The 25546-nt window shown below is 39.0% G+C and overlaps 1 protein-coding gene across 7 annotated transcripts in view; it reads right to left on the bottom strand.

Annotated features, from left to right (window-relative positions):
- LOC134527671 (serine/arginine repetitive matrix protein 2-like) overlaps positions 1-25546 on the bottom strand; it is a 195767-nt gene that overhangs the window by 66608 nt on the left and 103613 nt on the right. For 2 of the 7 annotated variants that reach the window (XR_010074244.1, XM_063360560.1), the window contains exon 10: positions 21634-21769. The exons of the other annotated variants lie outside the window; for them this stretch is intronic. Coding sequence is in view for 1 of the 2 variants with exons in the window: in XM_063360560.1 (XP_063216630.1) it covers positions 21634-21769 (136 nt within the window). In the remaining variant the exon portion in view is untranslated. The remainder of the gene's footprint in view (positions 1-21633; positions 21770-25546) is intronic. 7 annotated transcript variants of the gene reach the window in all.

Genomic DNA, 25546 nt, shown 5'->3' with positions numbered 1-25546 from the left:
AGGTGATGAAACATTGATTCATTTCGATAATGAAGAAACAAAACTTCAATCACAACAGGGTCATTCCACGCCAAATCATCCAGCAAAAAAATTATTTGTAACCCACCCATCTCAGAATTTGATGAAATTAGGTGTACTTTATCTATGTATCATTTTATGAACACACATAAATTTTTATAACATTTAGTCTAACCGTTTCTGAGCTAGAGGCACTTAAAGCTGGGCCTGCTTGTAGTAAAATGTGTATTTCCTGAAACCCCCCAGGCTGACAGTTTTTCTTATATTTTTCGCTCGTAATCACAATTATGCACCGATTTAGCTGAAAATTTTGTAGTCTACTAAGAATATAATGCAGATCTTGTTGAGGTATTGCAATTAGTGTTTTAATATCACCATCATAGTCAAAATTTACTTCAAAGTTGAGAAAAATAATTTTTTGATAATTTTACAGGCAGTATGAAAATCCTCTACAACTTTTTTCTGTCACAAGATAACCTCACTAAACCATATACCATTGCAAAGAGGAGACAATTTTCTACAAGATGGTGGAAAAAAACTAGTGGGCTTTTGAGTTTCCATTTCTTTGATGAGGTACAACCCTCAACTTTTACAATTGTTTGGTACTTTGTAACTATAATTTCAAATTCAGTCCTAAAATATTGGCACAACTGCTACATTTAATTTGACACTTATATTTAACAAAACTTAACAATGAATAAATAATTTTAATAGGCTCACTTGTGTAACTGCCAAGAGAAAATTACAATTAAAATCTTAATACATACAACTTCACACCACTACATGTGTGATGACAGTACTAACAACAAAACAACAAGATCTGTGAATCAATCAGGAAGTTTCAAAGGCCTAGAAGTTACGTTATTATATAGAACTTGAAATTTACATTATGATAATTCCATTTAATCGTTATGTACAACCATTGTAACGTTTGGTTTTAGAAACACACGTCTATAAAATAATCAATTTAACTTTGTGATTGCTGAAACTCTTTTAGATTAAAAATAGTTAAAACATAATTATTCATTATAACTCACTCTTATTTTACAATTTTGAGGACTTCAGTGATTCCCACTTATCATCAATTTCCTTCTGCATGGAAAAATTGAGTGTGTAGAGTCGTCCTTGCATTGTTGTGGTTTCCGGAGGTTTAACCACACACAAGATGTGTTCAGGCCACACATAACATTTGTCCATTTTTTCTGGCCAGAAAAATGTTTTACTAGGTCCATGAGGGTGCATGAATTGAATGTTATAATCTCCTTCCTCTTCATTTATCTCTTGAACTACACGTATCCACCATTTTCTTTCATAAACACAAGTAAAATAACACTAAAGTTTTGGCAAATCCTTGGTGGGCACTGGATTATCTGCTGTAATATTTTGTATCTAAAGGAAATTTCTGAGTCCAGACTTGTTTTCTTTGCTATTATTTCATTTGCTGATACTGGTTTGAAATAATGAAAGCTCCTCGTTCCAGTAATTGCTTTCCCAGTTGCAAAGCGTTTTTCAAGAAATACTCTGCATCTGTTGATTTCTTCTTCACCAAGGAAAAAGAAAGAAATGCTTGAGAACTGACTCCTGCAAAAGTTAAACATATGTTCAACAGTTGTTATTTGGTCATTTTGTAGACTTTGCAGATTTCTTCTTGTAACTGTTCTCTTCACAGAACCCCCTATTCCATCACATGCTGTTTTTCCATGACTTGTAGCATGAAATGTCCAACATGCTTCAAGCCCAAAATCTTCAAGATGACAGCACAAATTAATCATACTTTTAAAGTTTTTGTACTGGGCACTGCAACCGTCTGTAATGTACTCAACAAATTTCACTGAAGGTAGTCTACTTTTTACGAATTGAGCAACTTTTTCTTGAACAGTGTAGGCAAATGAAACATCATGATTGAGGTCATCTGAGAGAAAACATAATGATGTTTCTTTAAGGTTTTGATCTTCATTTTTTGAGTAAATAACTACTGGTTGGAGAGTGCAGCTTAAATGGTTCCAATGATATGACTTGACCTCATTTTGTAATGTGAAATTATAATTTTCTGCAAAGTCCATGAAAATTAAAGCTTCATCACAACCAAGATTTTCTTTTCTGTGCTTAACATAAGTAGTCTGACTTTTTGAAATGAAAGAATGAGGAATGAGATGCATCTAACTTTTTTAATTATAAGGTCCATGAACTCGTTAAGAGGGATCATAATATTTTGGAGTTTCATATGGCCATCACTAACCCACTGAGAATATTTAACTTCATTGTCATCATATGCTTCAAAAATTTTTTTCAAATATGTAGTTAAATTATTTTTGTCTGGACATCTGTCACATTGCCTTAGCATAGATTCCCTCCTACTTCTGCTACATACAACCATGTCCATCATAGCATGTACATTCTCCTTGGGATGAAGTTTCATAGCAATAGCAAAAAGCTCCATATTTTGGTGTATTGTACACACACATACAACATGGGTGCCTTGTGACCCAGCTAAAACACACCACTTGGGTCGAAGTGTGCAAAATTTAGAAAAACCTATTTTCATATCTGAATTTTTTTGTTTGAATGTGTTGTACAATTCATCAAGGTTACATAAGATAAGTCTTTTCTGATTGTATTCATTCTTTGTAATACTAATTTTGTATTTTGCACCTGGAAGGATACATGAATACTCATCATCTTGATAGAAATTTTCCACGGAAGTGATGATTTCTAGAGTAATTTTTCTTCCTTCCTTTGGTTCAGGGATTGTGAAAATTCCTTTTTTCTCAGCCAGTATACGTGCTTTTCTCACCATGTATTCAGAAACATGGAATTTTTCTGCTACATCCTTACGTGACCATGATGTTGGTGCAATTGTCAATATTTGAATTTTTTTCCCTATTACTCAAATTAGTTCGTAATTTCTCCTCCATGAAGTTAATCAACTTTTCAAGATCTTCAGAATTTTTCCTAATCTGTTCTGAAACTGTGTGGCATGTTTTATCACAAATTAAATTCTTATCTCCCTCTTTTGCCTGCATTACATCTTCCAGTTTTTCCTGTAAGCAAGTGCTTACTTGCTTTACCTTTCTTGCAATGTACCCTGATTTTGAATGTGAAGGAACTGATTTAAGTTTTATGGGTGTTACATCCAGTACTTTTAAGGATTCATTAAGTTTATCCTTTTGCACTAACCTTGATGCCAATTGTAAGTCCTCATCTTCCTGTTCTGTTTCTGATATTTCCCTGCTCTCTTCTTTTGCCTCAGCTTCTTCAGTTAATGCTTTTCTACAATTACTACATAGTAAATGGCCAGGGATTAAGTGGATGCCTTTACTTTTTTCCAAATCCTTCGCTTTTGTTAAGGAAATCTTTCTTAAGTTTTTCTTGTTTCTAATAGGAGTCGAATGTCTGTTAAAAGAATCACAGCAGGCTTTCTGATTGTTTTCAAAGTATGTTAGAAATGAACACAGATGATGGCAGCATATTACATCGGTTTCTTGAAAAATTAAACCTGTTCACCACTGCAAAAGTTCTTGTTGCTCTTGTAGCAAATCTGAAATATTTAATAAAACTTTCTTCATTGTATATGTAGTACTATCACAGCAAGATGTTAAAGAAACTCCCACTGTACACTTTAATGGCACACAATTAGTTCCAGCTGCCATTGTTATCACACACAAAACCAATGAATTTTTAGAGAATGTATAATATTTAAAATAATGTTTACACTATATAAACCATAGTGTTACTGATGCACTTCCACAAGACAAATTATAATAAAGAACATAAGTGCAGTCATACACAATACAGCACTAGGCTTGTTGACTTGACACACTCATCACTAGACTACAGACTAGAAAATAAACTGTGCAGGCAGAAACCTCCTCCTTTGTCATCAGTAGGGAAGGTAGGAACAACTTAGTTGAAAAAGTACATGCCGCCATGCCTTGAAACTGCGCTACTTATGCCTGTTTTGACCGATGTTGTTTTTCTTTTAAAATATCAGGGAGGGTAAGAACAGCTTAGTTGAAAAACGGCACACCGTGCCTTGAAACTGAGTTACTTATGCCTGTTTTGACTGCGGTGTTTATAATGCCTCTTAAATGTTTTCGGCCTGACATATGACACCCTGCTATGGGATTAAAATTCAGAATTTCCTCGAAAATGATCTGCGAAGGTGGGGGGATGGGGGGGGTGAGGAGCTGTAATGTAGCTGTTCCAGGAGCCTTATCCCTTCCTCTCCACGGATATTTGGATTGTTACTGCGCGAACTGTCCCTCCCCTCTAATCACTTCTTTATACGTTTGCTTTCCACAGGTGAAATAAAAGTGCACATTAAAACAAAATAACCTAGCTTTTTGTTGCAAAATTTGTGAAAAATAACACCACTTTCGAGTAAAAATAACCTCCCTTTTTTCAGGTATTTACTTATCATTCATAGACTTGTTCAGACCTAATATGGCCTATATTCAAATATCATGTTTCAGCAAACTGCAGCTCTGACATATCTCAAATGTATAAGGTTACAAATGAAGCAATAGCCAAGAAATGTTTCCTACTTGTTTGTCTGTAATTATATTCTTTTCTGTTAGACATTTTACAATAAACCATAAAAATAATTACATTAAATATGTGTATCAGTTTCATGATGTAAATTTATCCTACTGTATTTACCTTCCATAAAAATAATCACCTTACAATAATTTTAAATAATTGTTTTAAGGAACTACATTGTTTTCTGATGAATAATCTATTAAATTGAGACACACATAGATAATAACCTAATTTGTAATCCTTTGAAACTTCCTGATTGATTCACAGATCTTGTTGTTTTGTTGTTACTACTGTCATCACACATGTAGCGGTGTGAAGTTGTATGTATTAAGATTTTAATTGTAATTTTCTCTTGGCAATTACACAAGTGAGCTTATTAAAATTATTTATTCATTGTTAAGTTTTGTTAAATATAAGTGTAAAAAATAAAAGGTAGCAGTTGTGCCAATATTTTAGGACTGAATTTGAAATTATAGTTACAAAGTACCAAACAATTGTAAAAGTTGAGGGTTGTACCTCATCAAAGAAATGGAAACTCAAAAGCCCACTAGTTTTTTTCCACCATCTTGTAGAAAATTGTCTCCTCTTTACAATGGTATATGGTTTAGTGAGGTTATCTTGTGACAGTAAAAAGTTGTAGAGGATTTTCATACTGCCTGTAAAATTATCAAAAAATTATTTTTCTTAAGTTTGAAGTAAATGTTGACTATGATGGTGATATTAAAACACTAATTGCAATACCTCAACATGATCTGCATTAAATTCTTAGTAGACTACAAAATTGTCAACTAAATTGGTGCATAAATTGATTACGAGGGGAAAAAATGAGAAAAACTGTCAGTCTGGGGGGTTTCAAGAAATATACATTTTACTACAAGTAGGCCCAGCTTTAAGTGCCTGTAGCTCAGAAACGGTTAGACTAAATGTTATAAAAATTTATGTGTGTTCACAAAATGATACATAGATAAAGTACACCAAGTTTCATCAAATCTGAGACGGGTGGGTTTTTGGCCTGGATGATTTGGCGTGGAATGACCCAACAGTTGATGCACACCTATTCTCCAAACAAGCCGAAAAAGTTCAAACGGACATTCAGCACCAAGAAACAGGTGGCTACAGTGTTCTGGGATCACCAAGGTGTGCTACTGGTTGATTTCATGGAGCCAAGGACAACAATCAATGCTGCTGCATACTGCGCGACACTACGACGGCTAAGACAGTCTATACGCAACACGTGGAGAGGAATGCTGACATCCGGTGTTGTCTTGCTTCATGACAACGCCCGACCGCATAGTGCCGCCGTAACACAACAACTCCTTGCAAGATTTTGATGGGAAGTGTTTGATCACCCTCCTTACAGTCCGGATTTGGCACCGAGTGACTATCACCTTTTCCCCACGTTGAAAAAGTCGCTTGGAGGACGACGCTTCAACACCAATGATGAACTGCAGAGCACTGTTAAAACGTGCCTGAATAGGCAGGAGGCATCATTTTATGCAGAGGGTATTGGAAAGCTGGTGCATCAGTACAACAAATGCCTCAATCTTCACGGTGATTATGTGGAAAAATAGAGTAAAGATGTACGTTTCTTTTGACATTAAAATAATTTCCCAATTCATTCCAGTTTTTTTATTACAGCCGATCGAAGGTTGAAAAAAAAAAAATAACCCTCGTAGTAAATATTATTTGTACTCAGAAATCTATATGCAGTTATTATAATTTTCAATTAGTTGTGAAAATGTAATTAACTTTGTTTCATTTTGAACTGCATCTCTCTCTCTCTCTCTCTCTCTCTCTCTCTCTCTCTCTCTCTGCGTGTGTATGTATGTGTGTGTGTGTGTATGTATGTGAGTAAGAAGGCCATCTTATAATCAAAGTGTCATACACTCGGGGTCATCTTAGTATCAAAATTTTTCTTTGGTTCCATGAATCCCTTACATTTGAAGTAGGGATTAGAATAACATATCTTCAATTCATAAAATAACATACAATTTTAAATATTTGAAACATTTGATATTTGGTAAACCAAAGTTTTAATTAGTATAGTGCGAACTGTTCGAAATGTCGAGTCGCATATTGCAACTCGATTCGACTCGTTGCACTTTGAAGTGTTTGAAAAAAATCAAGTTTTTAGGTTAAACCTAACACAGGAATTGTTTTAATTCCATTTGAAATTACAATAGTATTTTTACGGTCAGAAGCATAATAAAAAAAGTTTTAGGCTATTTTAAAACACGCAAATTAAAAGAACTACAGTTATTTTTGTTTACCAACATGATCTTATCACTTGTAATTTGAAAACATGCACCTGTACAAAGTACAAACAAAGCAGTCACGTTTCTCATCCGGAATGGCCTGTCTATAAACGTTAGACGGGTGTTAATGAACAGTGTTAATTAAAATCAGATTTATTTTTCGTGTGTACATTATCCCGTGACACGTATCATAGTAATTAATAATATACCAAGACAAGCATTCGCACTAACAGCTGCATGCCGCCATGTTGTCTACTGTTCAACAAACGAGCATTTAGACTGTTGTTGCAGTCATTCGATATGAGAATCGATACTACAATTATGAAGATAGGTCCATTTATTGCGATTTTGCTCAATTTGTCGTGCCGGTGCCACGGATCACACAGTGACGCGATCTTTTGTTGAGGTTAATTTAGAAAGTTCTTATTTTCATTTTGTTTACGCCGTGAACGGCGTGTATCAGTAATAAAAAACGAATCCCGGTTCATCAAAACGAGGTGAAGTACAGCATATAGGTGCATTAATTTGGAATTTTTAAAACCCGAACAGATGAGGCAGAATGTAACACTTGCAAAATTACTCTGAAGGTGCCGTCGGGAAGTACAACTATGTTGATTCGGCATCTCAACAAACACAGACAGAAAAATCAGTATTCGGAAGAAAAACGAACAAATGAGCAAGCATCTGTAACGCCACCAAAAACACCCAGACAACAAACTTTAGATGGTGCATTTACCCATGTGAAAATGGATAAAACTCATCACAGATCTAAGGCAATAACATCTGCAATTGGGAGAATGATGGTTCTAGATTATCAGCCCTATTCCCTTGTGGAGGATAGGGGATTCCAGGAACTGGTTAATACCCTAGAACAAAGATACGCGATACCTTCGAGAACAGTTTTTTCGAGGCGTATTATTCCTGAAATGTATGAGAACTACAAGTTAAAAAAAAAAAAAAAAAAAACAGAAATGGAATGGGAACTATGTTCAGCACAGTCGCTGTCACTTACTACCGACATGTGGACTTCGAGCGAACGAGAGCTACATTTCTGTGACCTGTCATTATAAGACAGCAGATTATATGATGAAACGTTATGCTCTTGCTAATTCGTACTTTCCTGGCCAACATACAGGGACTCCAGTGCACCAGAAATCGAATTCCATTTTAGAAGAATGGGATTTGGCGCAGTGCACAGTACCCATTTATATAGTTACAGACAATGCACGAACTGCAGTATTATCTAAAACAAATTGGATTTCAATACCTTGCCTTGCACATACAATGCAATTAGCAATAAGTGATGCAAAGAAAACCACTCCAGGTTTTAGTGAATTGTGCCAAAAAGGTCGAGCCATTGTTGGGCATTATCGTCACAGTGTTCAAACACGAGAGAAACTAGGCTATCTACAGAAAACAATGGATAACCCTATGCACAACTTAATACAAGATGTCGAAACTCACTGGAATAGCGAGTACCAGATGTTTGCTAGGCTACTTGAACGGGGCCCAATTTCAGCTGAATTAGCAGAGAGTGGAAAAAAAATTGAGTGTTTAAACCAAGCTGAGTGGCATATGATTAGTGATATGGTTGATGTTTTGCAGCCTATTGACCAAGCAACCACTGAACTGTGTGCTGAATCTTACCCAACCCTTTCCATGGTGATTCCTGTTGTAAGCAGCATTCAAACATTGCTGGAAAATAACATAAAAACTAAATGCAAAACAGGGTGTGATTTGACTTTCACTAGAAACTTGCAGTGTGCTGAGGCGCACTGCTTCCGTCACATCTTATTAATTACGTGATGTCTTTTTTTTGTTTTCTTTCACCTGTGAGTGCGCCGTCCCTTGAGCGGAGTATTACCCCTCCTTTTCTCCCTCCAGTGTTGACGTCAACGTGTTCCCCCTCTAGGCGCTTGTGGTGCGCGGAAGGATTTTGCTTGTCGCTTGTAACTATGCATGTGTGTGTTCTTACGCCGGACTAATTTCCTTAGAGTATAAAGGGGCTGGGCGCGCTCGCCTCGTTCTTAGATAGTACATAGTTCTAGTGCGAATAGTTTGTCGCGGGTGGTGCGTCCGGTCACCGGTCATGGGTGGGTGAGTGTTGGTGTGTAGTGGCTTGAATTCCCCTTCGCTTACGTTTGGCCGCCACGTTCAAGATTCTAAATTTTTCTTTTTTCATTTATACTATTTCTTGTCCTCGGCGCCGCCCATGGCCGGGAATCCGGCCCGCTCCCGTCTTAGGAGGATATGTACATTTTGCACTATCTGGTTTCCTTCTGTTGCGTCTCTCGTATACTTAACATAGAACGTACCTCGCTTCCTTATATTGTCTGCTTAGGCTCACTATGAAAATGTGCGCGACGCGCCCAACCCCTGCAGAAACACTGTTCCAATATATACGTTGTTAGAAGTAATTAAAGACACGTTTCTGTGACATTAGTAATATTTACGTATGTACTTTAAAGTCTGTAACCACTGTTGTATAACCGAACTAAATTATACGCCCCACACGCGCGTGTACGAAGTTAGGAGTAGAATTAAGTATTCAATGTTAACCTTAAGGTAGTACTGTTTGACATATAAGACTTCTCGCCCGTGTAGCGAACACATATTGTAAGAGACACGGTTTGACGACTACGGTCACGCTATACTCAATATTGTACTGTTTAGCTTGTTGTAAACTTTTGTATTCATGGAATACTTATGTATATCTTAATTTTATATACCTCCCTTTTGATGAGTTGGGATATATTAAAAAGATACTTGAAATCTTTCTTGTATATGAGTAGACTAGTGGTCATCCCTTAATGCACAGTTACCCTTACACCAAGATATACTCTATTTATGCTGATTGATAGCCGTATGCTCCTCCCCGGCAGGTTGGAAAATATCACGACTATATGGGAGGGGTCTGGGATACTTGCTTTAGTAAACGTATATCGTGGTATGTTTCAACCTGCGCCACTCTGCTTACTTGGTGAGCAGCAACGTAACATTAGCTTAACAGGTGACCACTAGATAGGTAGTGTAATGGCTAGTTCCTCAGCCGCCCCCGCCGTCGGGTGGGTTTACACTTTGCGTAGAGAAGATTTGTTGGATTACTTGGGTGATCACGGGCTGGAAGTTGGGGAATCCGAGACCGTACGCGAGTTGCGCATACGTGTAATTGCTCACGTGCGGGAAACCGCAGCCGCTGCGATACACCCTCCTGTCGGCGTAGCACTTGAACCCAGAGCCGCGCCCGTATTTAGTCAAAAGATATTCCTGTCTGCGCTTAAGACCCTGCCGCGCTTAGAGGGAAATGTCCCGGACGCGGTTCTAATGCAATTAGCGGAAGCTAGCAGGATATATAACCTGAAGCTGGTGAGCGAGGCCGATTTTCTCAAAGCCTATTTGAGTAAGTGTAGCGACGCGTACGTTTCGCTTCTCAGTGAAGCTATCACCGCCGGCTCTTCCTTTGACGTCTTTAAGGCAAATGTTTTAAAATTGGTTTGCCCGCCCAGAGTACTGGAAACGTGTAAACGCAAATTCGTTTACCGTTTTCAGCGGCCCCACGAGTCACTTTCAGACTTCATAAACTCTGTTAGTCTTTTCGCAGAAGCGCTAGATCTCGGACTCCCGGAGGAAAGTTTAGTGGAAATCATTTTGGGGAATGTATCTCTGTCTACTCTGCAACATGGTTCGATGCTCTCAGTCCCCACCACCATGTTGGAGCTGCGCGCTTGGAGCGTAGAAATTCAAAACAGACTTGTAGCGCATGAATGTTATGCGAAAGAATTTCCCAGTGCGCCCGGGTTGAGTAGGCGCGCCGTGGTTCCGTCTGGGGACCATGCATCCGCAGGACAAGTTTTTCGCGTGAGAGACCTGAATCCGCGAAGCCCCAGTGTAACTCGCGCAACTCACGCGGCGAGTGTAAGTGCACCCGTCACGCAGCGCATGGCCGCTTCTGCTCCACCTATGGAATCTAATGGGCCGGCGCCCCGCAGCGGTCGTTATCGGTGCAGTAATTGCACGAGATACGGACACCTCGTGTCTGATTGCACTGAACCCGTTCGTGACGTCAGCCAGCGTCTTTGTTTCCGCTGCCGCAGCCCCGGCCACTTTCGTGACCAATGTCCGGGAAACGCCGGAGGACCGCGTGTGTAGGGATGCGTTGCGGCCCCAGTGCTGACGGTAATTTCTCGGTGAAAAATTCCCTGCTCTTTGCTAATGTGTTCCTTTTTGGATTTTCTATTTTGGCGCTCGTAGACTCGGGGGCTACTCACTCTTTAGTCAGTGATAAGTTCGTTGAACAACTCCGACAACGCGTCCATTCGAGGCATTTTTCTATTAGCGAACACGCTCGCACAAGTATTTGCTTGGCTGATAACAAATTGCTTCATGCTACGTCTCTTCTAAATCTGCATCTTAAAATAGACAGGTTTTCATGGCGGCATTCTTTTTTGATTGTGCCTAACGTTTCCCTTCCAATGATTTTGGGATTGGATTTTTTAGGGAGAACGCGAGCCAGGGTGGATGTTGCCAACCATAAAATCAATTTTGGTTTTGAACCCCTTTTCGACGTGCCCTTGTGCTCGAAAACCCTTTCGCGTAATTATGTGCTTCAAAGCGATCAAGTTACGCCTGATACCGCGGAGGATAAGATTCTGCAGGATCTCCGTATGGAGTTCCCGGATGTCCTTACGAAAAGAATTGGAAAATGTGACTTGCAGCCGTACAAGTTCTATTTGAAAGACCTGGAACCCATTAAGTCTAAATTTTTTAAGCCTAACCCCATATTGATGACTAAAATGAGATAAATTCTCGACAAACTTTTGAAAGCCGACGTCATAGCTCCTTCAACTTCCAACTACAGCACCCCTACCTTTTTAAAGGTTAAGAAAAACGGCGTAGACTACCGCATTGTTCATAATTTTATTCCCTTAAATAGGAAAATAATTAACGATAATTTTGGTTTGCCCACCGTAGAAATGGCCCTACAACAATTGGGAAAGAGCAAAATTTTTTCCGTTATCGACCTCAACAATAGCTTCCACCAGTGCCTCATAGACCCTTCTTGCAGACCCTACACGGCCTTTTCTACCCCTTGGGGCCAGTACGAATATAAAAGAATACCCATGGGAGTAAAGTTTGGTAGTCAGGCTCTTAGCCGGGTCCTCGACCACATTCTGCGAGACGTTAAAATGGTTTTTGCCTTCAACTATATCGATGGCATCATCATCTATAGCAATTCCTTTGGTGAACATATGCAGCATTTGCGCGAGGTTTTTTTGCGATTGCGCGGTGCAGGCCTCACCGTCAATCCCGAAAAAATTTCGCTGGCGCAGAAGTCCGTCAGGTTCTTGGGGTATGTGATTGCCGAGGGTACGTTGTTGATGGATCCGGACAAGGTATCCCCGGTAGTAAACTTCCCGCGCCCCCGGAACTTGAAGGGCCTGCAGCGTTTTTTGGAATTATTGGGGTACTATTCGCGCTTTATACCCAATTTTGCGCGACTGTGCGCGCCCCTGAATTCGCTTCGGAAGAAACACGTCCCCTTCACATGGTCAGAGGATTGTGATACTGCTTTCAATAAATTAAAGGCAGTCATAGCGAGTCCCCCAGTCCTCATTCTACCCGATTTCGATAAAAGATTTTCTCTACATGTGGACGCTTCTTCTCTAGCTTTGGGCGCGGTGCTTAGTCACAAAATCGCCGGTTCCTTCAGACCCATTGCCTACGCCAGCCGAACTTTGTCAGATGGGGAGAAACGGCTCGGTACATACGAGAAGGAGGCCCTTGGGTGCCTCTTCGGCGTAGAGAAGTTTCACTCCTACCTCGAAGGGTCCGAATTCGACCTGTATACGGACAACCAGGCCCTTAGTTGGTTGTTTAACCACCCCAACCAACTGGGTAAGTTGGGCCGGTGGATTCTCCGCCTATCCCGATTCGATTTCGTTATCCGACACGTAAAAGGAACTGAAAACGTAGTCGCTGACTCGCTATCACGGATGTTCAATCCGGAAGAATTTTCTGTTGATACCCACCTTTCGGAGGACGATAAGCTCACTAGCCCACTTGTCGAGGCTCACGTGAATACAAGTAGAATCTTTCCGAAATCCTACGTTAATGTTAAAGAGCAACAGTCTACAGATCCTTTTTGTAGTGACATCCGTCGCCAAATTAGTGCCGGCGCCGACGTACCCTATGTTTTTGAAAACGGTGTCGTCTTTTACACAGGGAAGTCGGGACGAGCGCGCAAAATGTTAGTACCTGTTTCACTACGCCCCCTGATCCTTAAATACTTTCACGGCTCTTTTCTGGGCAGTCACTTCGGCATCTCGAAAACGTTTCAAAAAATTTCCGCTCATTTTGCCTGGCCCAATATACGCGGCGACGTACGTCAATACGTGCGCGCGTGTCATGATTGTCAGGTTTCCAAGCCCCCCTCTTGTGGGAAAATAGGGATGTATGCTGCTGACCCTCCCGTGGCCCCCTGGCACACCGTGCACGTCGATATATTCGGGCCGTTAACCCGGTCTACGCTGGGGAACAATTGCCTATTAGTTCTAGTTGATATTTTTTCAAAATTCATTATCCTACTACCTCTACGGAATTTCAAAGCAGCTACGATAACTCGCGCTCTTCGGACGCAAGTCTGGCAGATACTGGGAGCCCCCGCTATCATCGTGTCGGACAACGCTTCTTATTTCCGCTCAGCGGAATGGCAAGCCATGTGCATGGAGTGGGCCATGAAGCCTGTTCACTCCAGCGCTTACTTCCCCCAGGGGAATATGTCCGAAAGGGTGAATAAAGTCCTAAAAAGCGTGTTCACAGCTTATTACAGAGAAGATCAGACTCTATGGGACCGAGACATCGAATTTATTTCGATAGGCCTCAATAGTGCTGTTCATTCTGCCACTGGGTTCCCCCCCTCTGTCCCGTTTTTGGGCCGCAGTTTCGCTCACCCTCTCCTTAATATCTGGGGACTCCCTCCCGTAGATGAGGCTTGGGACCCTTCAGCACTCGAAGCTATCGTAGATTCCGTGGCAATTAATTTGCAAAGGGCCAGGGAACGGGTTTCCGATGCGTACAATACTGGCAGACATCCGAGCGATTTTCAAGTAGGCGACCTTGTTTTGGTACACAATTTTGCGCTCCCCTCAAAGATTGGGAAGCTGGGCTCTAAGTTTATCCCCCCTTTCGTCGGCCCGTATAGGATCTCTAGGTTTCTGGGGGCCAACACGGTGCTCTTGGCTAAACCCGGCACACGAGGGCGTCTGAGGAAAAGCCACGTTAGCCACTTAAAAGCGTATCATGCTTAACAATAAATCGTTTATAGTATAGTACACGCGCGTGTTCCAAAATTTTTTTTTGTAATCTTGTAATTTTGTAATCAATTACGTACGCTTGGTTTTGTGGTTGGCGTGTGGGGTTATTATCCTTTTTCAATGTATACTTGTTGGTGGCTTATGTGCGTTAGAGTGTGAAACAACTTTGGTGTATCTTCTGTATCTTTTTAGAGTTTATTATTTATATTTATGGATATGGCAGTAAAATATTGTTGATTTCTCTTAAAGATTGTGTATTAGTGTTCCGCTTATGCGCCAGAACAGTGAAGTTCTCTTTCCCCCCTTCCGATACTCCGACTCAATTCGCGTGTGCTTCGCTTCGTCCCCCCCCCCCCCCCCCCCAGCCAGCGCTTCGACTTGTCATCGCCGATCACCTTAGCCGACGTGCTACGGGAGGGCCGGGCCCGCCCCCCCCTCGTACGTCACCGCCTGAGATCCACGCTTCGCCGCTTTCCCCCCCCCCCCTTCCCCTTGCCACAGTCTTCGCAGTACCGTGCCCGCCATCGCCGCCGCTTACTACTGGTGGTCCCGGATGCTGGAACTTCGGACGCTTGAAGACGCGCCTTTGGGGTGAGTCAGTTGCTACTCCCCCATCGGCGCACCGCACGTACTCCTCACATTGCATCTCTCGTCAACGGCGTGAGGCGTGGCGAGTATATTGATAACTCTGATACCCGACTCAACAACTACATGCTCCGAGTCGTTGACTGCGCTAACACTGGGTGCCACGGCATTGTTCGGAACGCAATCGTGTCGAAGGAAGGAGCACAGTGCGCTAGTTTGCCGCCGGCGCCCTTAAACGAGATGCGGGCACGGGACGTCTTCTTCAAGATCATCGTACCCCCCCCCCCCCCCCCCCCCGTTTGGCCGCCTGCATGTCGACGATTGCAGACGTCTACACCTTCCAGCACTTGTTTCGTCAGGGGTGTGTTCTCCCTTAAGCGAGGGTGGTTGCATTGCAGTGTGCTGAGGCGCACTGCTTCCGTCACATCTTATTAGTTACGTGATGTCTTTTTTTTGTTTTCTTTCACCTGTGAGTGCGCCGTCCCTTGAGCGGAGTATTACCCCTCCTTTTCTCCCTCCAGTGTTGACGTCAACGTGTTCCCCCTCTAGGCGCTTGTGGTGCGCGGAAGGATTTTGCTTGTCGCTTGTAACTATGCATGTGTGTGTTCTTACGCCGGACTAATTTCCTTAGAGTATAAAGGGGCTGGGCGCGCTCGCCTCGTTCTTAGATAGTACATAGTTCTAGTGCGAATAGTTTGTCGCGGGTGGTGCGTCCGGTCACCGGTCATGGGTGGGTGAGTGTTGGTGTGTAGTGGCTTGAATTCCCCTTCGCTTACGTTTGGCCGCCACGTTCAAGATTCTAAATTTTTCTTTTTTCATTTATACTATTTCTTGTCCTCGGCGCCGCCCATGGCCGGGAATCCGGCCCGCTCCCGTCTTAGGAGGATATGTACATTTTGCACTATCTGGTTTCCTTCTGTTGCGTCTCTCGTATACTTAACATAGAACGTACCTCGCTTCCTTATATTGTCTGCTTAGGCTCACTATGAAAATGTGCGCGACGCGCCCAACCCCTGCAGAAACACTGTTCCAATATATACGTTGTTAGAAGTAATTAAAGACACGTTTCTGTGACATTAGTAATATTTACGTATGTACTTTAAAGTCTGTAACCACTGTTGTATAACCGAACTAAATTATACGCCCCACACGCGCGTGTACGAAGTTAGGAGTAGAATTAAGTATTCAATGTTAACCTTAAGGTAGTACTGTTTGACATATAAGACTTCTCGCCCGTGTAGTGAACACATATTGTAAGAGACACGGTTTGACGACTACGGTCACGCTATACTCAATATTGTACTGTTTAGCTTGTTGTAAACTTTTGTATTCATGGAATACTTATGTATATCTTAATTTTATATACCTCCCTTTTGATGAGTTGGGATCTATTAAAAAGATACTTGAAATCTTTCTTGTATATGAGTAGACTAGTGGTCATCCCTTAATGCACAGTTACCCTTACACCAAGATATACTCTATTTATGCTGATTGATAGCCGTATGCTCCTCCCCGGCAGGTTGGAAAATATCACGACTATATGGGAGGGGTCTGGGATACTTGCTTTAGTAAACGTACATCGTGGTATGTTTCAAACTTGCTGAAAGCTTTTCAAGCTCGTTTCCCAGATTATAGAATGTTGAAACCAAATATGGTGGCCATGGTATTGGATCCACGTTTCAAAGGTGTTCTACTCAGAGAAGATGAAATGAAACTTTCTATTAAATTCTTGGAGGAAGAAATCTGCAGGCAACAGGAATGTGATGATGAATTAGGCCTACCTGCAGTTGACACTTTAGAACAGAGTGATGTAACAGTCACATTGTGGGGGGCTTTTGATCAGTTAGCAAAAGAAAAAAATAAGCTTGCAAGCAAGGAACAATCAATGAAAGATCAGGTTACAACATATTTAAGTGAATCTGTCAGAGCTAGGCATGAAGACCCTTGTGCTTGGTGGAAAAACTTGGCTCAACATTATCTTTCTGTACCTGCAACACAAGTAGCGTGTGAACATTTGTTTTCCTGTGCAGGGAACACTGTCACTGTAATAAGGAGTAATCTGAGCACAGAACATGTGGAGCAACTAGTATTTCTCCATCATAATATGAAGCAATAGTAACTCCTATTTCTGTGTTATGTTAGAGGCCTATGTGTAATTAAATTGTGTTTGTGTAACCTGTTAACAAGTTTAAAAGTAGTGCGCTTCAGAGAAACTTGAATATAAAAAAATTTTTAAACATGACTGAAATATGATAAGTAGGTTAGTAGGTTCTTACATGGATATTTATTTAGCCTATGTATGTTGACAATAAGAATTTATAAACCAATTTTTTAGCAGAAATTTTTACTGGTAGATTACCTCTAAACTCGAACTCGACTCGAAACTCGATTTTTTTAAAAATGTTCGACTCAAATTCCAAAAGTGGTGTTCGCAAATGCCTAGTTTTAATACAAATATATGACGAAATATATTAAACATATAATAAAAAAATTTAACACTGACCAACAGCTCTAAGCTTAACTAGGTCTAATTGTGTTTTTCTGTGTACTCGTCCTATTACCATTCAAGTTATACTTTTAATCAGTAATTATGTAAATAACATTATAAAATTGATTCAGGAAACTCAGCGAAATAAAGTTTAATGTTTACAGATTTCCACACAATAGTTAATAATATTTATTTCTCATGTATTAGTTTATTTTTATCCTTGATACCATGATTCTGATTTGATGGAAGGATTCGAATTTAAGAATCAGATTGAGGAAAAATGGCTCATCACATCACATCACTGATTTAAAGTTATCAATTCATGGTATTTAATAAAATCATGAACCTTGCAATAAGTCTTAAATTAAATAGCATCTTATATTTTAGGGTATTTATTTAAGATTATCATACATGACTTGGACATAGTGCTTAATTTGAAAAAAATAATAATAGTTTTGACGTCGACCGGGGCTATGCCCTCCTTAAGCCCGATGTGCCTCATGCCGTCATTACCCCTCTCCACCCACCACCACCCTCTATTTCAAACCTCCCGCCCCGTGTGCAGGTGTGTGCGTGTGCGTGTGAGGCTGCCGACAAGAGGCGAGAGTAGTGTCTGTGCCACGACCCCTTTTATTTTCTCATTCAATTTTAATATTTACGTAATTGCTACCTGTCTTTTCTTTAAATAATATTCCCTAAGGATTATGTTTGCAGTGCTAGTTGGTAAGGACGGCGCAGCGCCCCATGCGGCAGGCAATGGAACTACCCGCAACCAGTATGAACCATAATCCTAATTAAAATAATTAATACTCAACATAAATAATTAAGGAAACCTTGGTATAATTTTATTATAGAATTTTTTGTGTATTTGTTTTAGTTAAATATGTGGTAATAAATAACAGGAGAGACTAACGGTAAATCCAGCACTTTCCGGCCGCCATGCTGCCCTGGCCTCGTCAGTCGCTTCCGTTCGTCACCTGGGGTAGGATGCTTGATTAGCACCGCACAACTTCATATTTTTTCAATCAACTGATGTCTTAACATCCGCCAGACTTTTCATAATTCTTAAAACCTTTTTGTATCTGCGAGGCCTACTCCGGGTGGCCGACTCGTTTCAATAAATATTTATGTTAACTTCGAACGTTTAACCACAAACCGCGTCCTAAACTCACAAGGCCAGGCCACGAGGTGACCTGGTCAGCCTGTAAACCGATTCTTTCCCGCCGTTGGCGTTATTAACAGTTTCATTGAGTGTATGTAGATGTAGCGCAATTGGAGACATGTTGTAATGTTGCTGGAATAAAAGGAGTACGTCGAACTTGTGATTTTTAGTCGAGTGACCATGTGTCCCTGCTCCTGAACCACGAGGCATGTGGGACGCCTTAAGAGCCCACTGGTGCGTTATTGTTTGCTAAGGGAACCGGGCCTAGCCTTACACGGGTCACGTCATGCCCTGAAGGGAGTCTCTGCCGGGTCCACGTGGTGGCGCCCACTCCGACATTTCATTTATTCGTTCCCTTAAATCCCTAGTACGACAGTTTAAATATTTAGGTTTTCCCCAATAGAAAAATATATACATGACTTGCAAAAAGTACAAAAAAATTTGGTATAATCTAAAAATAATTTAATCAAAAAAATTTAATTGAATTCACTAAAAGTAAATTCCTATCTTAATACAGTCAAACCTCTATCTATCGTTTTTCAGGGGACCAACAAAAAAATTCAGTAGATGCGGACATTCAATAGATGTGGACTTCACTCTAAGAATTTTTAAAAAAATAATATTCCAACCTCAAAATTAGTGTCAGAAATATATCAGTTACTTGTCTTTAAAGTTAAATCAGTTGAAAAATAAATACAAATGAAAGTATTTTTTACTTAATTCAATTTACACTTCCAAAAAAAAACATACACACAATAAATCTACATGGCAATTAAAGTCTTTTTCAATATCCTGAAGTCTGAAATATGTTTACTCATGTCATCAAATGCAGAGCTGTACTGAAGAAGCCGATTTTGCCAATATTTAGTTGAATCGGCATTTCTGCCGACTTCCGATACGCTTGTTAATTTTCGGCCGATATTACTGAAAAACGAGAGACTGCCATAACCTAAAAATCCACGAGTATCCTTTTCACTTTTCGTAGTAGTACTGCATTCTTTCAGATCGCATTATTTCTTCGTAACATGTGCCAAACGTACATATAAAAATTTAACATCCTTTTTTTCAATAATGTTCTTTAATTTTAATGTCATAAATAAATACATTACCGTCACGGTAAATATACTTCTCTGTTGTTACGGTAACTGTAGTGCAAATGTGGTAGCTATCGTGCTTCTGTAGTAATTATGGTATCGACAAAGAATCTTTAGTTCTTTTTATGGTAATTATCTTAGGATAACAATTGGGTTTGTACTCTAGTTATGGTACATCATCCATATTTATTCGTAAGGTGTTGTTCATTTGTCTTTTCTTCATATTTACGTGCTCCATTACTTGGCTGCAGATTTAAGGTGATTTTTACTACTGTATACTATCGTTACTGTTTTTATGGCGGTTTCTTTCTAAGAAATTGTTATTTCTGCAAAATCTTTATGGTTAAACGATCATCTATTATAATTTATAGTGACGGGACCACATATTTTGTACGATCAATGCGGACAAAACGATAATGCCAACATCGGTACAAGCGGACTTTTTTAACCTTAGTTGTATGGCAATATTGCCGGGACCGTAGAAAGTATACGATAAACACGGACAATCGATACATGCGAGTTCGATAGATAGAGGTTTGACTGTATAAAATTGTGAATTTCCCTGCTTTTCGTGTTATGCCTTGCAGTTTAGTATTACTGATTTTTTTCATTAACCTTCTTACCAGTTGCCTGGTAACTTTCTCCTTAGGTTGGCTTTTAAAATTTAAATACCTTTTAGTAGCTGTTTTTAATTACTGTTTAATAATTTTAATAATGTTAATTTATATTTCTGTTATTTTTGTAGCCTGGTAAAATATTCTTCTTTGCAATTTTAAATAATTTTCTATTATTTTTCTTGTAATTTGTGATTGCCCGGGGGATGCTAGGTTGTTTATGGAACGAGCCGAGTGTGCCAGAAGACGTACAAGAACAAAAGAGCAGAGGCAGTGTGTGCTGCGGTATGAAATATTGGCGGTCCAGACTTGTAGGTAATTTCACCGGCTACGAGAGCGGAGGTCCAAGCTGCCTGCGGCAGACAACGACGGGGAGGAACTCGCATCATGAGTTACAAGGGATGCCTCTGGACGCCTGCGTCGTGGAGTAAAGTAAAGTTGACAACTATAGATTTAAGTCGTCGGGAACGGAAAATACGCAAATTCGGAAGGACAGATTTTAGTGTGATAAAGCATGAATAGGACAGCTACAAGATTTAAAATGTGTAGATTGGTTCCCGCATTTTGCTACGGACGTTTTATGTTTTCCGCCTTTACAAACTGAGACAAAGTGGAAACAGTTAAATGACCGGGCAGTGTGATTCAGCATTTATAAAAATACTGTGTGCACAAACGGTAAATTTCAGGTCTACGAATTAACGTAACTATTACGAATCATGCGTAATTAAAGTATAGGAAGGTGCATGAAAAAGATAGTTGGGCAAGCTTGCTTATAATGGAACTTTAAATACATGATGAACAGATAATGCCTCATGAATTTTGATGTAGGAGCACTCCATTAAAATTGTAATATTTTAGTTAGTGTGTTAGATTACTATTTCTTTTATTATTAAGCCTGGCCATGAAATAAGAAGTTTTTACATCTCATATTTGTATTAACGTGAGATTTCAGATTTGTTTAACTTTATTGTGCTATTATGAGGTATGTATTTTAGTCATAATATTTTTATGTATAATATATATATATTTCTAAATGATTCTTACAGAGCATACGGACTTTATAAAAGGTTTAACATGTGCATGATAAGGCATGTTAAAGTATCTCCTAACAGCCATGGTCTGTTTCAAAATTGGAATTGAATTTAATAAACTGCAATAATTCAGCTTAAAGTTTAACAGGTTTGTTTTCATTTTATTATCACTACCCATCAGTACTTTTCTATAAGATTTGGTGATAATAACGTGTTGGATAAACTTCTGTAATCTCACATTGAATGCTCAAGGGGGTGGGGACTCAGGCTTCTGGGAAGCGAGTGTAGATATGTAGCTTGTTTCGGGCAGCTGTGTGACTGACCCTCTTAGTAGCGTGCGTGAGGGGAATTTTTGTCGGCCTTGACTATGGAAGTAGGTCAAGGCCGTGACAACCTTACCTCTAAAAATAATATAGTGAAACAAGTAGTTCAGCTAAGTATTCGTACAAGCACTGCAGATGACAAATCAATAACACTTCATAAGAAATGAGTTTCAGGCATCCTCCAGCAAACACAGGCTTTACAAGAACTTACCTGTACTGCGTAATGCAGTTGCAATATTTGCTGTAAAAATGAACAGCAGATAACCATCTTGGATAGCGCGTAGCTTCGATCCCGGCAAGTCGTAGGGCAAACTTCGATCACGCGCACTGCTGATAGCGTGTTTAACCTGAGTGAACATTCATGTTGCTATAAATAAGCATGTCAGTATGAATCACTCTGAATCACAATTTAAGATAAAATAATATTAAGTTTATTATGTAAAACTTTTAAATTTTTAAATGAGGAAAATATAATATTTTTAACAATCACAGTAATTGAAAAATAAGACATTGAATTGTAATGTAGACAAGTCTAACTATAGCTATCAATTATGGCAATACAATAGTTTAAATAATTTCCTTAAGTGTTAAGACTGAAAATTCCCCCTTGCAACACCATAATTACACTAAAAAACTTACTAATATAATTTCTCTGACTTCTTAAGATTAATAATTTAAAATTAATAAAGGACTATCATTTTTATTTTAGATATTATTATGGCCAATACTGACACAGAGAAATGGGTGTGTGTGAGGGAGATACGCGAGCAAGTAAGAGTGGTTAGGAGGGAGTGAGAGTGGTTAGGAGGGAGTGAGAGTGGGTAGGAGGGAGTGAGAGTGGGTAGGAGGGAGTGAGAGTGGGTACAAGGGAGTGAGAGTGGGTAGGAGGGAGTGAGAGTGGTAGGAGGGAGTAGGAGTGGGTAGGAGGGAGTGAGAGTGGGTAGGAGGGAATAGGAGTGAGTAGGAGGGAGTGAGAGTGAGTAGGAGGGAGTGAGAGTGGGTAGGAGGGAGTGAGAGTGGTAGGAGGGAGTGAGAGTGGTAGGAGGGAGTGAGAGTGGTAGGAGGGAGTGAGAGTGGTAGGAGGGAGTAGGAGTGAGTAGGAGGGAGTAGGAGGAAGTGAGAGTGGGTAGGAGGAGCAATTGAGAGTGGGCAGGAGGGAGCAAGTGAAGGTGGGAGGGAGGGAAGTGTGCAAGTGAGAGTGGAAGGGAAGGTTGAACATTCGTAAAACCATGTAATAAATTAGAAAAAAATCATGTTGCTAACAATTTCACAATTTTACATGACCAATTCTGGGGTAAAGCTATTATATTCTCAGCATCTTAATTTTGACGTAAGGTGGCAGGTACACAATACAAAGAATAGTTTAAAATGTGCACTCGCTTAACATTAATTAACTACAACTAAGTAAAAAATTCCATGCCTTTATAAATTTTTTTAAAACAAATTTTTCTAAGAACAATTTATAAAATAATGTAAAATGAATTTTTTTATGACTCTTATTTCTTGGTGGCTTTGAATTTTGAACAGGTACACAGGATAATTACTACTAATTATTACAAAATCATGCAACAGTCAAAAAATTACCTGCAGCAGAGGATCAGTAAGAAGAATCATCCATCCGCTGAATTGGACGACACCATTAGCAAATTCCATTCTTTCAGTAACTTTATCTTCGACTGGACCGATTCGAATCGCAAAATATATTCTTGCCCTACCTAGAATATTTTTCTTCTACGGAATTAATCTCCAGCATTTGTAGAACCACACTAATCACAAAGTAGCAGCAACCAATACTTAGCGGAAAAATAAACAGCTATGATTCCCGATGAAAATAAGTATTTATATAATTACAAAAAAAGAAAAAGAAAGATAATGTTTGCTTTGATATGGGTACTATTATCACTGGTAGGTGTTTCCAGAATAACGTTAAGGTCTGAAACTCCCAGTACAGATACTTGAAAGCACCATATGTCATGATTTACACATTTATCTTCTTTTATATGCAATAAAATGTTTAGTCACCTCTAGAAGTCTTACAGTTGCTCTATGGAATGCATATTTCCAGCCTAGCTGTTACAGGCGATACCAAGCTTATGCACCAGCAAGCATTGCACTTATTGTTCTGTCTCACAAATATAAATACACCCCTGGCTAGAAAGAAATCTTGGTGTCTAGAAACTAAATATAAAACTTCACACAAAAAGCTGAACAATAATAAGGAAAAAAAAAAAGTGTGTCGTAAGGCTAATGCATGTTCTAGTCAATTCTCTTTCAGCTAATGTGGACATAAGAGAAAAAATAAGCTCCAAAGTGATTTTATGTTCTGGCTCATCAACTGAGACTGCTAGACTTTTTTTTGTAAACATTAATATTTTATCATTTTGTTTATTCCATTCACTTTTTGTGTATTATATTTTACTACACATCAATTAATATGCATACAAAAACAGATTTAAAAAAAAGTTTTGTACCACTGACTTTTGAGTTGTCCAACAAAAGTACTAAATGTTTGGCTAGCACATCAATAGTTAGCAGTGCACTCATTTGAATCAGCTTATGGACCGCTATAAGAACCTGTATATGCAAAATACAGGCAATGATAACCTTACAATTATTAGAACACAATTGACATATATTAGTTAAATATTTAAAACTACGGATGGGTCAAATTCACATTCCATCAATTCCGATTCTACATTTTCCCTCAATGCCAGGTTCGATTCCAATTCTAATTTCCAATTTTTTTTTCTTTCTGAATGAAATTATGGAAATTAAAGCAGAAGGTTAATCTAACAAATAACACTTCAGAAGCCTAATAAACATAAATCAACTGAAAATGTACATTTGAAAAGCTTGCAAGAATTATGAAATACTTAATAAAACTGAGCAAAGTCCAAGAATTCGTATTTCTTGTGAAATTCCTCGTTTCTGCCATGATTTGTAACAGTCCTGAGAGTTGTGTTTCCATTGATTTACACCCGTGAACGTTTACATTGAAATTAAAACACTACCTGAATATGAGATATTTTCTGTGTATCTTGATTCAAATTCACAATAGATTTAACTATAACGCAAGCTATTGTGGTAACAACAAATGGTACATCAATACAAAAGTGAAAACTGCGCATTTGTACAAAAATGTCTACACGGGAAGCGGCATGTTATACACAAAAATAAATTTTTAGGATTCCATTTAATAACTCTTTGTATGTATGAATCCAATTTCTAACTAACTTCATTCAAGCAAAAAAAATAGTTACGTAAAAGGATAAAAAAATATCAGATGTATTAGCTTTAATATACGAAAGACTAAAAATAAATAAAACTAAATGTTTATGAATAACACTGGTTGGCCAGCCTACATTAAATTATTTACTTCAACATGGTATCATGATTGCTTGTTGATGCTGGAAGTGAAAGATATTATTTAACGAGTGGATGTTGTATTTATGAAATAAAGCTGTTATATTGAAATGAGTTTAGAATGATTTCCCCGCAAGTATAGAAATCTAACTTTTGTTAGTTCAGTGTTACGGATAAATATAGGCGATTGCGGTTGTGATCTAACCTTAAAAAAATTGGTTGTCTGTAAAGTCGGTTTACGGACGATAATTTAGCGTGACAACGTCATAACAAAACATTGATTAAATGATTGATCCAGAAGAAAAGGAAATATCATATTCGGCCTGAGACTGAGTCGTAATAGGTTTTTGCAACCAAACCATTTAGGCATTAAAAATATTATATTCTTTGAGGAAGAATTTTTTTTTAATTTTTCTATTTTTTGTATGATAAAATCTACCTCTGCATACTTTTATGATTAAAATTGAATCATTTTTATTGAATTATCACTATTTTGTATGGATACAAAGGAGTGAAATGAAATGTACAATTTAATTAATAAATTTACTTTTATTTGCATTCATTATTCAAATATATTTATTACTTTTGAAATGTTACGTGCACCGTATTTATTTTTACAAGTTCAAAAAAAATTTCGCACCTGCCGGGATTCAAACCGACAACCTTACGCTTAGAATATAGCACCGCTGACCACTCAGCCACAAGTCCATACTTGAAAAATAACAGTTTCAGATGTTATATATATATATTTATAAAAATTT

This window comes from Bacillus rossius, chromosome 1 (genome assembly GCF_032445375.1).
Source record: "Bacillus rossius redtenbacheri isolate Brsri chromosome 1, Brsri_v3, whole genome shotgun sequence".
Taxonomy (NCBI): Eukaryota; Metazoa; Arthropoda; class Insecta; order Phasmatodea; family Bacillidae; genus Bacillus; species Bacillus rossius.
Note: the sequence above shows the minus strand (reverse complement) of the source record. Positions and strands in the feature narration are given on the sequence as shown.